The sequence below is a fragment of the Sinohyriopsis cumingii genome, chromosome 5 (assembly GCF_028554795.1).
Source record: "Sinohyriopsis cumingii isolate HCF-2022 chromosome 5, ASM2855479v2, whole genome shotgun sequence".
In the NCBI taxonomy this organism is placed as follows: Eukaryota; Metazoa; Mollusca; class Bivalvia; order Unionida; family Unionidae; genus Sinohyriopsis; species Sinohyriopsis cumingii.
Genome location: NC_142965.1, coordinates 36,440,784 through 36,457,887, shown reverse-complemented (window position 1 = coordinate 36,457,887; position 17,104 = coordinate 36,440,784). Strand labels below are relative to the sequence as shown.

General features: G+C 39.3%; 1 protein-coding gene across 4 annotated transcripts in view; it reads left to right on the top strand.

Annotated features, from left to right (window-relative positions):
- The window catches only part of LOC149798942 (cholesterol side-chain cleavage enzyme, mitochondrial-like), a 136,232-nt gene extending 131,991 nt beyond the window's left edge, over positions 1-4,241 (top strand). For all 4 annotated transcript variants that reach the window (XM_089957858.1, XM_089957860.1, XM_089957862.1 and 1 more), the window contains exons 9-12: positions 1,060-1,222; positions 2,119-2,162; positions 2,907-3,197; positions 3,366-4,241. In XM_089957858.1, coding sequence (XP_089813984.1) covers positions 1,060-1,222; positions 2,119-2,162; positions 2,907-3,035 — 336 coding nt within the window. In that variant the 3' untranslated portion in view covers positions 3,036-3,197; positions 3,366-4,241. The remainder of the gene's footprint in view (positions 1-1,059; positions 1,223-2,118; positions 2,163-2,906; positions 3,198-3,365) is intronic.
- The last annotated feature ends 12,863 nt before the right edge of the window (positions 4,242-17,104 follow it).

The following is a 17,104-nucleotide window of genomic DNA, read 5'->3' as shown; positions in this document are numbered from 1 at the left end:
CTGGACAGTACCCTCACATTGCACCAACATGTCATGAACATATGCAAGGTTGCATATCTTGAGCTGAGACGCGTCAGCTCAATTTGCAAATATCTTTCCGTTGATGCCACTAAAACACTTGTGTGTTCATTAGTACTTTCAAGACTGGACTACTGTAACTCAATTCTGTCTGGTTCATCTCAATACCTGCTGCAGAAACTTCGAAAAGTTCAAAACACAGCTGCTCGGATCATACTTAGAGTACCACGATCAGAGCACATCTCTCCTCTGCTCTGTACCCTACACTGGCTATCCATTCGATCCAGAATCAAACACAAAATTTGTTCTCTGTGCTACGTTTCACTGTCGGACTCTAGTCCAACATACCTATCAGACCTCACCCATGTGTACACACCAGCAAGATACTTACGCTCCTCTTCTGACAATCGTATACTCATTATTCCCACTATGAAAATAAAGTCATATGGACAGCGTTCTTTTGCATACCAGGGCCCAGCAACGTGGAATGAATTGCCCACTGAACATAGACGTAAAGACACAGTGATCACATTCAAGTGTGCTCTCAAAACTCAATTATTTCGACTTCAAGAACAAACTTAAAGACCTAATAATGTTTCCTACCTTAAATATTCTCAGCATGTTTTTTTTTTTTATAAAATGTTTTCTAATTTCATGGTGTTTGTTTTTGTGATCATATCATTATATGTTTTTTATCTTATAGGTGTTGTCTAATGTTGTAAAGCGCTTAGAACTCCTAAAGATTAGGCGCTATACAAAGTCCTCATTATTATTATTATTATTATTATTATTATTATTATTATTATTATACTGTGTAAACAGTTCTTGGGTATTATGGTGTCTACACAATGTATGGGTATTGTATTGTGTACACATGTTATGGGCATTATACTGTGAACAGAGTTTATGGGTATTATACTGTGTACACATTTGTGGGTATTATATTGTGTACACAGTTTTTTTGGCATTATCTTTTGTACAGTTTCAGCATAGTATCTATAGATACAACAAGAAAAAATTCTGCTCAATAAACTTTTTCAGACTTATGTAATAGCACCATTGTATGCGTTGGCTCGGATGGACTCGATTTACTTCGATGCGGAACGGTTTGCACCTGAAAGGTGGATAAGGAGTATAAGCGGAAAAATGGAACATCCACCTTTCGTTTACTTCCCTTTCGGAGTGGGACCGCGCATGTGCATTGGTAAGCAAATAATGGGACAAACTGCTCCCTAGATGACTCGGGTCTCTTGAAACTCGATTCCCACTGAAAGTTTATTTCTGCCTCAAGCGTTCATTAACGTCCGCTGATTGTAACATATTTGTCGTATAAATGATAATGCAACAGGGTTATGCCACAAGTTCTACAAACTTATTTACGATTCTCCTCAAATCGTGTTCTTTATTTGCTCCACTTTACAAGGATTTATCGAAAATAAACGGAAAATAGACAAATTTCAAGACCTGAAACAACAGAACTAGCGCGATAATTTTTGTATGTGCAAATCTTTTCGTAAAAAATCACTTGAAATTTTACCTTAAATACCATTGACAGCGAGGCGAAACAGCCTGGCATCGTATAACCAAAGTCAAGTCATCTTGGGCGCATTTCAGTAACGAATTTACGCATTTACGAAGCGCAACATATATGGACTAATTACGTCCAGAATCGGCGGAAAGGCACGAGATTTTGAGAATAGAAAATTATAAGATAAAGTTTAGAGATTTTACATCAAAACTGGAAACATTTGTATGGCTTACATTCTTTTTTTTTACCAAGAATAAGCAATTACGAGTATGATGTCTAAAATGAACAGTGAAAACAAGAACAATACAGTCAACGAGAAAAAACAACTTTAATAACTTCAATAACAACATAAAGATTTATATAAAAGAGACCAGAATAAAGGTAGTTCAATAATCATTTTATATAAAAAGTAAATATGAATATAACTGGTATTTTATTACTTCAGTGTATATTTTACATTCTATAATAATGGCAAGAATTAATTTTAAAACCAGTTTTTACCGATGCAGTTTTATTTTCTGGTCCTATTTTGCCTTTACGTATAATTATTTTTGTTTTTTTTCGTGATCAAGGGAGACGATTTGCTGAGATTGACGTCAACATACTGGTAGCTTTGGTAAGTTTTTCAGACTAATGCATTGGTGAGAAATCGGTGTTTAACATTTATAACTGTTATTGGCAATTCCTCAAATTTTACATCTTCATTTGCAAATACAAATGATTTTGTGGACGTCTAAGTTGTTTGTTGAATAATTCAGCATGATATTCGCAGCTAGTCATCAGTGCTCGATAACGCCAGGAAAAAGAATGCCTACTTAAATAAACAGCCGGAAAACAGCATGTAATGGCTTACTTTCGATTCAAGTTCAGGAATAAGTAACTGATTCTAACCATTACCTGATCTCTGAGTGCAACATTCGGATCAATTCCATAATATTTCCTCGTCCCTTCTTACACAGCAGACATGAATGCATTTCTTCTTTCAGTTTCCTTACATCTTTATGTTCCATGTTCTGCCAGTGTGGACACTGGAACCTATCTTCTAGCTGGTGTCATCAAAGCTATTTCATATCAAAACACAACAATAGCAAGGAATTGCACTATCATTAAAACTATTGGTAGAGAGGATGAATATAAGGACTTGAAATACATGCTATACTCATTTCTAATTTTTCCGTATTGTTATTAAGATTATGTACATACGCGTTGAATATTAGTACCAGTATCTGTATTCCTTCCATCAGTCTGTGCCATGAGAGTGTCTCCAAACCCTTTCTATCATCTCGGAAGAAAAAAAACTGTTTCGTGTTGTTACTTTTGTTAGAACTTTTTTCAAAGCCATTTTAATTTCTTTTTACAGTTATACCGTAACTATAAAACGGAATTGCTCGACGACACGCCGTTACAGGTAAAAACAAGACTTATTCTCCGTGCCTCGACTGCCGTTAAAGTTAGGCTGATTCCCCGGAAGTCACATCAGAGAATTTAAATGCTTGATTTTTAGAACATTCCCCAGATGTGGCGTAGTTGATCAGTCAAGCTTATTCGTAGGAAGTTTCTGGATGACACTCATATTCCCTGGAGGTGGTGTCATTACTGTATTATTTCTGCTTCGACTTCGGATGTTTGGTATCGTTTTCATTTTCGTCAGGTTGCTCTTTACATGGTTTGGTATCGTTTTCAGTTTCGTCAGGTTGCTCTTTACATGGTTTGGTATCGTTTTCAGTTTCGTCAGGTTGCTCTTTACATGGTTTGGTATCGTTTTCAGTTTCGTCAGGTTGCTCTTTACATGGTTTGGTATCGTTTTCAGTTTCGTCAGGTTGCTATTTACATGGTTTGGTACGATAAATAAATGGGTCACTTTAAAATTCACCGCGCACAAGATTATAGATACAAATGGCGACCTAGTGAAACTAGAAGCAATACCAAACACCAAGAGAGATACAACACATTGGATATAACACTAGATTACCATTCGATTTATCAAGAATTCTCCATGTTTGTCAGTGGCGTCGCTAGGGGGATGCGGTGTGTGCGGACTGCACCGGGTGACACCATCAGAGGGGGTGACACCAAAATGACATTACTAAGGATTCTGTATGGTCTGTTACGGAAGGAGGACCATGGGGGTGACACCATGAGCTACCGCACTGGGTGACACCAACCCGAGTGACGCCACTGATGTTTGTGATGCTGAAAAAATTATATTTTTGTTTCAAGGAATAAAACGATAATCTAAGACATCAAACCTACTGTATATCTCTTTTCATGGCTCTACCACGATGTCATGTGCATTGGTCTTTGCTTTTGTTTGTTTTGTCTTTTTGTTTCATTGTCAATAAAACGGTTCATGAGTGAGGTGAAAGACTATGCCTTTCCATACCGCTCTATTAACATTTTAACCAACAAACCAACAATTGAAACAATTCACCACCAGATAAAATTACAACTATAATATTTCAGCATGTTTATACTGTGTAAAATCAGTAATTTCACAAGGATAATGACCGAGTCTGTCCTTTTTATTGAATGTAGTCGGCATTGATAATTCTCGAATATGCAGAATCTATAACACATGTATGTACTGAAGACAATTACTGATGAATATGGAGTCATTATGTATCGTGCTGGTCATGATGTCACAATAATTATTTTATGTTGTTGTTTTTAAATAAAAGAATAATTTAAATACTTATACTTTCTTTAATGTTTGCCATTGGTGTAATATATATTTTACACACACCACAAATAAACCGTGCCATAACCTCTAAAGCTGTTTTCGTTTATATCTGCAATGTACTTATAGCTATTCTACAGTTATGTCCATTCTATTTAGACTGACCAAGAATCTACATCTATTAATGTCTAGTTATCAGTATGGCTAAAGATATCAACAAACTAAATAATTATTGGAATGTTATTTAGCCAATTTCTTTATTTAATGTTTTTAAAGAAATTAGAGTTACAAACGCACAATCCAAAGGTCGTGGGTTTGAATCCTGCCAAGATCAACCCGGGTCGCTTGCTGTTATGCGTCATTTAGCGGAGTACTATATTCCCAATAGCCTCGGCACTTGTTTAGTCTTTCATAATTTGATGTGCCATTCAACAGCAAAGACGATTTTTTTTCTTAAAAATTCCGTTCATATGTATAGAAATATAGTTAAAACATTTAAAATAAACATATACACGTATAAATTCGCTTTTGATATGCAGCTATTCTACAGTTATGTCCATTCTATTTAGACTGACCAAGAATCTACATCTATTAATGTCTAGTTATCAGTATGGCTAAAGGTATCAACAAACTAAATAATTATTGGAATGTTATTTAGCCAATTTCTTTATTTAATGTTTTTAAAGAAATTAGAGTTACAAACGCACAATCCAAAGGTCGTGGGTTTGAATCCTGCCAAGATCAACCCGGGTCGCTTGCTGTTATGCGTCATTTAGCGGAGTACTATATTCCCAATAGCCTCGGCACTTGTTTAGTCTTTCATAATTTGATGTGCCATTCAACAGCAAAGACGATTTTTTTTCTTAAAAATTCCGTTCATATGTATAGAAATATAGTTAAAACATTTAAAATAAACATATACACGTATAAATTCACTTTTGATATGCAGCTATTCTACAGTTATGTCCATTCTATTTAGACTGACCAAGAATCTACATCTATTAATGTCTAGTTATCAGTATGGCTAAAGGTATCAACAAACTAAATAATTATTGGAATGTTATTTAGCCAATTTCTTTATTTAATGTTTTTAAAGAAATTAGAGTTACAAACGCACAATCCAAAGGTCGTGGGTTTGAATCCTGCCAAGATCAACCCGGGTCGCTTGCTGTTATGCGTCATTTAGCGGAGTACTATATTCCCAATAGCCTCGGCACTTGTTTAGTCTTTCATAATTTGATGTGCCATTCAACAGCAAAGACGATTTTTTTTCTTAAAAATTCCGTTCATATGTATAGAAATATAGTTAAAACATTTAAAATAAACATATACACGTATAAATTCGCTTTTGATATGCAGCCATTATGGCGGAGAGTAATGCGCTGATCGTGTCTGTCCACCTGTCCGTTAACAGTTCCTTTTCTTCACGATAATTTCACTTTTACAGGGTATACTTTTACCAAACGTTGTGGAGAGATACTCAGGGTAATGAAAAAGGCTACTGATTTCGGGTTCGAAAAAGCAAAGGTCTAGGTCACTGACTGAAGAAAGAAACGCTTTTCCACACAATAACACTTAGGCTACATTACTGACTGGAACAATCTGTGTAGATAACTTGCAATTTGGATAAGAATAAGGCTTGTCGATTATGGGGCCAAAAGGTCAAGGGTCAATGCTACATTAACTTTATTTTATTTTTCTCCACAACATTTGCTTTTCGTCACATTCCTAGACCAAATGTAGAGTGTTTGCACTTGGGGTAGTGAATAAACATGTCGACTTCGGGGCGAAACGATAAAAGGTAATGGACACTAAGTTACCTTCACCAACGTATGTGGATTACTTGCACAGCTGGTGAGAAAGAATTCTCTCGATCCGGGGTTCAGAAGTTAAATGGTCAAGGTCAATAAAAAAAAAATAGTTTTTGCATAATGACCAGAGTTCTGCTCAAAAGACTTCAATTAAGCAATGTGCATGTCTTACAAGAAAGATGCCTTTTAATTGCTGGAATCAAAAGCTCAAAGATCAAGGTTACTGTAACTGAAAGAAGAAAAATGATTTTGTATAGTAAATTTACTTCTATACCACTTACCTTGACATGATATTTTAGAGGTCTAGCATTTATGGTATGCAAGAGGTCCATTGATTTTGCATAGTAAATTTACTTCTATACCACTTACCTTGACAGGATTTTGTAGAGGTCTAGCACTTATGGTATGCAAGAGGTCCATTGATTTTGCATAGTAAATTTACTTCCATACCACTTACCTTGACAGGATTTTGTAGAGGTCTAGCACTTATGGTATGCAAGAGGTCCATTGATTTTGCATAGTAAATTTACTTCTATACCACTTACCTTGACAGGATTTTGTAGAGGTCTAGCACTTATGGTATGCAAGAGGTCCATTGATTTTGGGGTTCAAAGATTAATTGTAAGGATAGCGCAAAGAAAATGGGCTTTGCAAAATAACCTTTACTCCTGACTTGACTTCCTCGACTAAACGTTGGACAACTTGCATTTTAGTTAATATAGTACCAAGAGATTCTGTGGTCTAAAGTTCGTGTTAAGTATAATAAGAAAATAATAGTTTATGAAGTTAAATTTAGTTCACGACAGCGTACCTCATGTAGACACGTGTTGGTAAATAATCTACAAAGTCAACCATGCCCTACTAGTTGAATGATAAGCATGCGACCGTCTTATACAGTGCTATTCATTCATGGATTTATACACATATTTGACACGTCACCATGATTTTTCAACATTTCCGTAGGGGCTTTCAAAATTACAGCTATATGTATGCACTTCTTTTCTGTCAAACTTGCAGACAACTATGCCGTATCTAAAGCGTTCCCAAGTTCACAAGCTTTGGTGAGATAAAATACTTGTCTGAATAATTATTTTATCAGGCGTTAGCGAAGATTAATGTCAGCATGCATAGAAAAAAATTTGCGCCCAAAAATAGTTGTAACTATCGGGCCAATTTAACACATGTGGTTTAGTGACGTCAACCGCACACTCAAATTTCGAATTTGCATAGAACAATAGCACTCAAACTTTTGGTATGGCATGGGAAACCCAAGCACTCGGACTTGGAAAATGCATGGGAATCTATAGTATTTTTTCGTATTTCTAATATAAAGGTTAAAAGTTCAAGCTAGACTCTCAATAAGATAAACTAAAAACAAATTCCAACTTTCAAAACATTGAATTTTTCAACACAAGAATCTGGAAAATTTGAAGAAAAAGCAAATAACAACATTGATTTCCATTCGTGTCCTGATGTTTATGTCTGTAAGCCCATGGGGTGGTTAGTAGTTTCAACGCAATAATCTGTTTTCCCCAAGTAACTTAAAGAAATTTCACAGAAAATAAAGGAGCCTGCTAATTATGAGATCGAACTGTTAAAGGTCAATGTAACCATGACCTGATCTGTGTATATGACTAATGCTCGATGTTCGTGTTCAACTGAACATATTTTCACACGCCTTAAAGAGCTATGATGCCGATTGAAGGTACAAAGGTTTTAGATTTCATGGTCCTACAATTGTTTCGGCTGTTTCTTTCCTTCCGACGGACACCACACAGTTGTTTCGGCTGTTTCTTTCCTTCCGACGTACACCACACAGTTGTTTCGGCTGTTTCTTTCCTTTCGATGGACACCACACTGTTGTTTCGGCTGTTTCTTTCCTTTCGACAGACACCACACAGTTGTTTCGGCTGTTTCTTTCCTTCCGACGGACACCACACAGTTGTTTCGTCTGTTTCTTTCCTTCCGACGGACACCACACAGTTGTTTCGGCTGTTTCTTTCCTTCAGACGGAAACAGTGTTTTGTATTTTTATTTACTGGTGTCAGCTGACAACAATGATTCATATTCTTCGTCTAGCTGATTCGCCAAAAGTTTGTTTGTCGCTATATGTGGGGCTCTTGTTTCAAGCTCTGCGAAATTTGATACTTGCCACATTCGTAACAAACAATTGACCAAAGATGGTTATAGTCGAAGTTCCGTTGGTTGTGCATTGACGTTTAGACCCCGCGCCAGTAGTGAAGTGGGGCTATCTAGGGACAATGGGACTGACCATTAAAAACAGGGTCCCGGCACTCTGGGGACTATGTAAATTTAACATGGGGGATATTGTCGCGGCACTCTGGGGACAATGGGAATTTAACATGGGAATGTAGTTTGGGCCTGTCTAGGGACAATGGGAATTGAACATGGGAATATAGTTTGGGCCTGTCTAGGGACAATGGGAATTGAACATGGGAATAGATTGTGGGTCTGTCTAGGGACAATGGAAATGGAACAGGGGAGAGGGATACAACACACACACACACACACACACACACACACAGAGTATAGACAACAGACATTTTTTAAAATAAAAAGGGGTAGGCAATGAAAGGTAATCTCGTTTCGAGGCATATAAAGGGGCCCTGAAAAGGGCCTTTGGTTTTCTTTTTCTTCTTCTTCTAATTTCTTCTATTCCTCCACCAGCTTCTTATTTTCTGTCCTACACTTTTTCTATTCTTTTCTTCCTTTTCTTCCTCCTTTTTCTTCTTTTTCTCCTCTTTCTGCTTCTCCTCCTCTTCTTTCTTCCTCTTCTCATTTTCTTCTCCCTTTTCAATTTTTTCGTTCCACGCTCTCATCCTTATCCTTTCCTCTTCATCCTCCTTCTCCTCCTTTATTTCTTTCAACAGATCAATGATGATTTCCTTTAGTTTTCTTAAGTTGTTGATCTCCATCTTTATTCTATGTGGACTATAAGAATAGCGATCCTCGTCCAGTCTTACTAACATCTGCTCCATTATTCCTAAATTGTCCAAAACGTCTTGCAATTTTTTCCTTTTGTCAAGGTGGTTCGAAGTCATCTTCTTTTTTATTCTTTGTAGAATGGTGCGAACGACGAACGGTGTGGGTTCTTATATGAAAAGCGCTGACGTGAAGGAAAACATCCCCCAAGACCCAAAACTTATAATACCTAGATCATCACTTAAAACGCGCGGACGTGAAGGAAAACATCCCCTACTTTTCTCATCTCACATTATCTACTATCCACACAAAGTTGATGAGCCATATAATCTAACCTCATTATATACTATCCACGCACGTCAAACAGCAAAAAAACAAAAACATTATCATAACCTACTATCCACACAAACTTACTTGAACGCTTACAATCACACACATAAACATATACAATCACACCAGAAAAGAGTGAGTGTTTCTTTTCACACTACTCCACATTCACACATTGGCAAATTGATTACTATTTCTTTTCTAGAGTATTGGGTAGCCCTGAAAAGGGCTGTTTGTTTGAACTCCAGATACATCTATCTAATGCTGGCACCTTCCTGGTCTAGCACCGCACACGCATCTCCGACTCCAGTCTCCTTGCCAATTCACCCTTGTCGCTGGAAGCGCAGAGGTGGGTTGAGTGGCTTCACTATTCCAATCTTCTGTCTCTGGAATAGTGAAGACTTCCCTTTCTCTTCTTCTGTTTCTAATTCTAGGATGAATTGGCATCCTTACCTCCTGTTGTGGTTGTAGCTGTGGTGCAGCTACAGGCTGGGGAGATGTCCTTGCCTCAGGTGTCACCTTGCACACAGGGTTCATCATAGGGTGACACCTGATCTCTCTCTTTTTTTCTTCCTCTTTCTTTCTTCTCTCTTCCTCCTCCTCTTTCACCCTTCGTTCTTCGCGATGGCCTCCGCGGCCAGTTCATTAAGTAAGCGCCTGGCATATTCCAGGTGCATCTGGAGTTCTAACAGTTTAGCTAGTCTGGTGTTCATTCTCTAGTGCTGATCAATCAACAAGGGTAGCTAGACTACCGAGCGATTTTCAATTTATACGAAAAGTGCGGACGTGAAGGAAAACATCCCCCTAAGACCCAAAACTTATATTACATAGATCATCACTTAAAACGCGCGGACGTGAAGGCAAACATCCCCAAGACAAAACTTATAGGGGGCGCTCACCAATTAATATGTACTTTAGAGAGAGTGACGTATGTAAGATGAAGTAGTTCGCATTTAAAACATGCACAGTGGAGAGAATGTTTGCATACCTATATGCTACAGTAATGTAATGTGGATGATATTTCTTTGGATATTGTACTTTTGGAAATTTTACATGATTTAAGCAAACTGTTAACTAAAATGACTGCTCCCTTGTGCTAAAAAATCAGCCTGAATTAGTCTAAAGTACACTATACATAGCAGCTATTAAAATATGGAAAATGAATTTTGCCAGACTAGACAAAACCAGCTTCTGAAAGTGCAATGAATGAATTACCAAATATGTAAAATGTAAAAAAAAGTTATCGGCTTTTTTTTATACAATTTACCTCTGAAGTTCAGGAAGTGAAAATGACCAACTAGAGCTAGCACTTTTTTGAAAGATTTACATTTGAAGTAAGGCCAAGCTGTATACTCTATAACCCATAGTACACCCATCAATCATACAGCAAAACAAAACTAATTAAAGGTTCTTTTCATTATACCTAAGATATACAAGGTCTTTTTTAAATAGCCAGTATAACCAGTGAGGAAAGCCGGGGAAATTCTTTTTCTTTAAAATCTTAACCCTATGCAAAATGCGAAACTGTATAGCGCCACCATATTACCCAGATCATGACCAAACAACGCGTATACCTAAAAGAAACACTCACTCACTTTTTATTACTACCCATCACTATTTCTAAAACATGTTGACAAGCCACTTAAAGAAAATACTTATACACACACACACACACACACACTTTCTAAGCAAGATAAAAAATTCATTTGCTTATACACACACTTCTATTTTTTAAACTTATTATAGGCAATCGATTGTTATTTCTTTTCTAGAGGTTGTAGTAGCCCTGAAAAGGGCTGGGTTTTTTTTGCGTGTGAACTTGAAGCTATGGCCATCTTTTAGGTTCTAAGATCGCGACCTCCTCTGACGACAGGCTTTCTAGCGGGATAAGGTCTGCTTCTTCGGAAAGAGAAGAAGAACTATTTCGTATCGATACGACAGTCGACAAAGCCTCTGTCAGGTTCATGTTGCTGCTGCTGCTGCTGTTGTTGTTCCTGATGCTGCTCTCTCTGCTGTTTCTGAAGTCTGTACTTTTCTGTCCATTCTTCTTTCTCCCTGTTAATTTCTTCTCTGAAGAGCTCTTCTATCAGGTCTTCAGTGACTTTTAACTTTCTCACATTCTCTATCTCTTCTGGCTTCGGTATCAGACTGTGTCTGACAGTATGCAACTTCACGTAGGCTTCGTTTAGCTTAGCTAGTCTGGAGCACATCGTAGTAGGAGGATGAGTCGATAATGGATGATTAGATGGAGACTAACCCCGGTTTTAAAGTCCAAGCGCGGACGTGAAGGAAAACATCCCTTTCACGGTTTTCGAGTCGGAACGTTCAATGAGTGTTATGGAAGAGATAGAGAGAAGTCAAAGAGCATCAATCAGGATACCTATAGCAAAACAAACCACAAAGACATTTTTTCTTCAAAACAACATTTTTTTATTCAAAATCACTTAACACTAACAAACAACTATAACATTTTTAACAATAACCATTTAATATAACATCAAACATTTTTTTTCAAAGAACAAACATTTTTTTAACTAACACATTATTTTGGACAAGGCTGACAACGTTGTGAATGAAATTGTGATTTCCACTGTTGGAAGTCATTAGGCCATTGATGGACACTACGTTTCCTAGCTTGAGACAAAAGATAAGTATAATGGTCACAGAACCATTGATCTACTTTCACATCGTTTCTAGAAGAAGAACGAGGATCAAAATGAGTCACTAAATGTTCTAAAGAATAGCCTAGGATGCGATGATGCAGAAAATACACACAATATTGTCCACACACCAAGGAATCTGTGCCTTGTAATTTGACATTATTGAATCGTGTGGTCTGAGCATTTCTTCTCATAAAGTCAATGATATCGTCTTCCAAAGGAGGCAATCCATAGGAATCAAAATATTCCACACATCCTTCTTGAGGAAAGTAGACGGCTACCCAGTGGGTTCCTGGGAGATGACTGTCGTCCGTGTTGATCACATAAGCTTGATGATCTTGAGGTTTGCGATGAGGGAGTTCATCTTTAGCACATACGACAGGATTCCAAGAAGCAGTGTACGAACTGTGGTTCAAAAGGTAATAAAGTTCCCAGGTATCCATTTATTTGTGTGATTTTTTTTCTTCACAGGTAATGATAAGTGATCAATTCGATCCTGACTTTTTGCTTGAAAATGTCTGACAAGTAAAAGGCGTTTAGCTCCGACTTCTTATTCTGGTCAAAGAGAGATTCGATGCGACGACACTCCAGAGACGTTAATGGAGGAGAAGAATGTTTATGCAAGCCTTTATACCACTCATTCAACACGAATTCTATCTCGATGAGACCCCAAGCTTTGTCCAGATATTCGTCCAACTTTTCTTCTTGACTTAACATCAGACATTTGTCGTGTTGAATTTGACTAGGACGATCGTTGTGACATCCATAGCACTCTTCCTTGATCAGTTCTTTCATTTTATCTGCCAGGACTGTAGCAAAACAGGAGACTAAATGGGCTTCTTGTTCTGGCCATCTTGACTTCATCATGATAACTTCTTCGTCTTGGGATTATTCTTCTTCCACGGTCTCCTCACATTCCATGTCCAAAGTTTCTCCACTAGGTAAAGAGGGATAACAGTCTTCCATGGCTTCTAATAATCTAGAATGACTTCTCTCAAACTGTTGATTTCTATTGTATTATCAAATTCTGCATACAGGATGACGTTCACCGTTTCATCAGGGTCTCGGTTTGCAAACTGAATTTCCACACGAATCTGACCGGATTTTATAGGGTGGAAATGTCCCTCGTCGCTGCCTTGGTCTGGAGTAAAATCAAAAGCCCACAAAGCATAGCCTCCTGCATAATCTTCGTATGTAATACCGTGACTGGTGTTGGTTCCTAACTGTCCGGTGGCTTCGTACAAGGACAAGTACGATCTCAAGCAATTCTTCTTGTCAAAGTCAGGCTCGAAAGGTCAGGTACACAAGGTCTTGCAATCGCGACTGACTTCGATCTTGGACACGCCAAAGTGATGAAAATAGAAAGGATTTTTATCGACAGCTCCGTTGAAGGCTGTATTCTCGACGATACCAACCATCAAACGTTTGGGTAACTGTCCTTGGAACAGATGATCTTCGATCATGGATCGCTGACCCTTGGGAATGTTGAAGGTTTTCACTTCCACGTGTCGTATCGGATACTTGGCGGTCGTTCTACTCAACGTGTAACTAATGTCGTTTCCCACTTTAGGTAACACTTCCACGCGTCGCAAGTAGAGCCTGGCTTCTTGGATTTTGGTTTTGTAATCGGCACTATCAGCCATTAAATGGAAAGCGGTACTGCTACGATTCAGTCTCAGGCGAACATCCACACCGTTCCACAAATATTTCTCTTGCAACCACATATCCAAATGCAAACGATTAATCAGTTCTAAACTCTGTCCGTCTTTGATTTTGTCTCTTCGTTCTACAAATCCCTCATTGTGGTCTTTCTTTGTATTAATTTCCAATTTTTCAAATTCGCCCGCATCGTCAGGTTCCCATACCACACAGGCATTGAGATGGGTGTTCTTGGCGTCTATTCCGTACGTCAAGAGATTTTCCAGGTAGGCACGGTAAGGGTAAGTATCCATGCTGCTACTGACTAGTTTGTTATTCAAGTACAAGTCCACTCCACTGAACAAGGAATGCATGAAATTGTTGACGGGAGCTACTGCTTCAGTGTCTATAGGAGCTCCAGTCTGATCTAGAACTTTGACTTTGAGGTACAAGTAACTGCTGTTCAGATCGATGTAATCTTCGGGTTGTCCTTTGATTTCAAACTCGATGGGGGCTGAATCCGTCAAAGAGGAGACGGGATGAAATTCCACCCATTGGTATTATTGCATGCTCATCATGGTGGGTGGCATGGCAAACAGATCCAGTTCCGACTTGGAACAAGCGCAAGATTCTCGGTGCATCATTTTTCTGTTTCTCAATAATTTAATAATCGAAAACGTCTAAGTCTCGAACGGTTCTTCTTTTCTTTGTCTTTCTAGCTTCAGAAGTGTGAAGTCTGGTGAAAGAGTGTTTTCTTCGTCGTCTCTTTCTACCTTGTCCTTGCTGTGGCTTCAGGGAAGTAGGAATGCCTGACTCAGTAGCGTGCAGGGCATTTATAGGTGTTTCTCGTCGGCCTAAAAGGTCTTTACCTGTTTGCAGCAAGACATTTTTGCCTGCCCTCAAGAAGGCTTCTTTAGGATTTGTTTGTCGATGATGACATTTTGGAGAAATTCTTTACCGTGTGTCAAAGCCACATCTTTCAAGGCGTGCAATCCGCGTGTCATCATCGGTTTCAACACCGGAGCCACCGAACGAAAGGCCGATTTCAACATATCTCCTAAACCGTGTCCTCGCTGTCGAGCAACCCCTCGGTACACTGGATACATGACTTACGAGTCGTTAGAGAACCGTTTTCGAAAATGGAGTTTCACCGTGACTTTCCCTTTGGTGAATGGAATATTTTGTCCCAGATCTCCTTTTATAGCAATGTTGACCGTGTCCAAATAAGACTTGCTGACGGGTAAATAATGACGATGTACAAATTCGCGGTGTACGTGATAAGTGTTTCCACCTTCCTCGTCAGCGACCGTGGCAGAATCCACTTTGAAAGGAATGACACGCAGTAACGGTACGGAGGTGTGTCCCACCACATTGTACTTCACCACATCGGAGTACACAAAGATCAAATTCAGGCCTTGGTTCAGTTCTACCGGGGCACGAAAGAACTTGGCAAAAGAATCGTTGTCGGAAATGACTGCTATATCGCCTTTTTGTTCTACATTCTTCCTCATCTCCATATCCCCGCCCAACATGTCAAACAATTCAGGACAAAAAAAAAGACATGATTTTACACCCGTCAAGTTTCATCAGGAAGCGACGAGCTACTTTGTGGTACTCCAGGGTGACACTTTTTCTGACACTCTCCAGAGCTTTAAGAAACACGACATTAAACCTGGATGCAATGGTGCTGACCAAATGTTGACCACTAAAATAATAGCCTGGAGGAATGAACAAGTGATAGGTGGTCCACTTTTGAGTTTTTGTGCTAGGGGTTTTCTTATCATATTTGACGTTGGTATCCAAGTACTGTTGCAATTGTTCGTCATGAACTTCCACCGTAAAAAAATTTTGATTGGGAAGGACATTGAGGACTTGGGTCGGGTGAATGATTTCTACCAAAGCCACTTCCCAATGGGCTTCGTGATCTAATTGGATGGCCTGAGGTAATTTGGCCGTGTAACAGCACAACGTGTTCTTGGGAAACACCTCCATGGAACTGTCACTGGGTAAGATTAAGTAAAATTGGTTAGTGTGACTCATAATTCCAGAGTTCTGTGGCTGTCGGAGGGGTTACTAGAAGTCAGAAGAGTGTCTCCGCCCAAAATGGGATTGTTATTGTTGTTGGAGTGGTGACTGGCACTGGTACTGGACACAAGTTTCCCACTGGTCCCGTTCGAGGAGAATTTCAGGGAGGGATTGGGAAGCAGGTAACCGATGCAACTGCTCAATAAAATGGTCCACAATTGTTTGTCTCCTTGTTGCAAACTCAAATTGGCAATGGCTGCAGCGATGACACAATACACCACGAAGATTTGACAGAAAAGGACGATTTGCCTTTTAGGCACACGTTCTCCACACCACACCCACAAGGGCTGTTTCTGTAAATCTTGCAGAGAAGAACTGGGTGAAGGAGTGGTCGCAGGCATGATGGTCACTTCTTTTTATAGTCGATGACTTGCGAAGCGTCGATCCAAGAATCAAAACTGGGTGGATTTCCTTTCCAACGTACTTTGACTTCTTTGACACGTCGTTTGCCCACTTTACGGGTTCTGCGTTCTAGAATGATTTCGATATCGTACACGTCGTCTTCTTGTTTGGTGACACGTTGTAACTCGGGCAAATCAAATGTTCCTTTTAACACTTCTCCGTTCATGTCTTCCAATTTATAGACGGCAGGATGACGGCCATGCACTCGTCCAGTGACACGAAACAATTCGGTGGTCCAGTTAGGTAAGTAATCTTTGTCGATAGTGCGTTTGGTTTTGCCAATGCGCACCCAATCACCTACGGCCAGCACTCCACTTTTCTTGGGGACAGCCCCCGTCGGGGACGTACCAAATAGGCGATCAGACACCAGCACTTCGTTCTCGGGAGTCACCTCTTGTGGGGCAAGTCCAATGCTTCGATGGTAAGATTGGTTGTACTCTTGCACCAGGTGCGGTAAGATGTCGATGTACTTCAAAGTGTGGTGATGCGTAAAATATTTCCACATGCGTTCTTTGAAAGTGCGTTGAAAACGTTCCACGATGCTGGCTTTGGTTTCGGGATTCTCGGTGGTAAAAAAATGAATGTCACGTTTCTTTAATTCTTTTTGGAAAGCTTGGTTCAGAAATTCGGTGCCTTTGTCCGTTTGCCATCGAAGAGGGTGACGACCGCTTTGTTTCAACACCCGTTGCAGGGCTCGCACTAACTCGCTGCTCGATTTGGAAGTCAAGGGCACGACCCAGGCAAATTTGGAAAAGACGTCGATGACACAAAACAAATATTTGTAGCCACGATTGTAGCTGGCCAAATGAGAGACATCGGCTAAATCGGCTTGCCATTGATGATCGATGCCTTCCACTCGGGTGCGACTTCTGGCAAACTTGCGTCGAATGGGTTTGTGCAAAGTGTAGGTAGCTTGTTCTTGTAACCATCGTTGCACTTGAGGTAAACGGAGACTTTTCAGTCGAGTTTTGGCAGCACGATACAATTTTTGAACTCCTGCGTAACCTGCAGGATG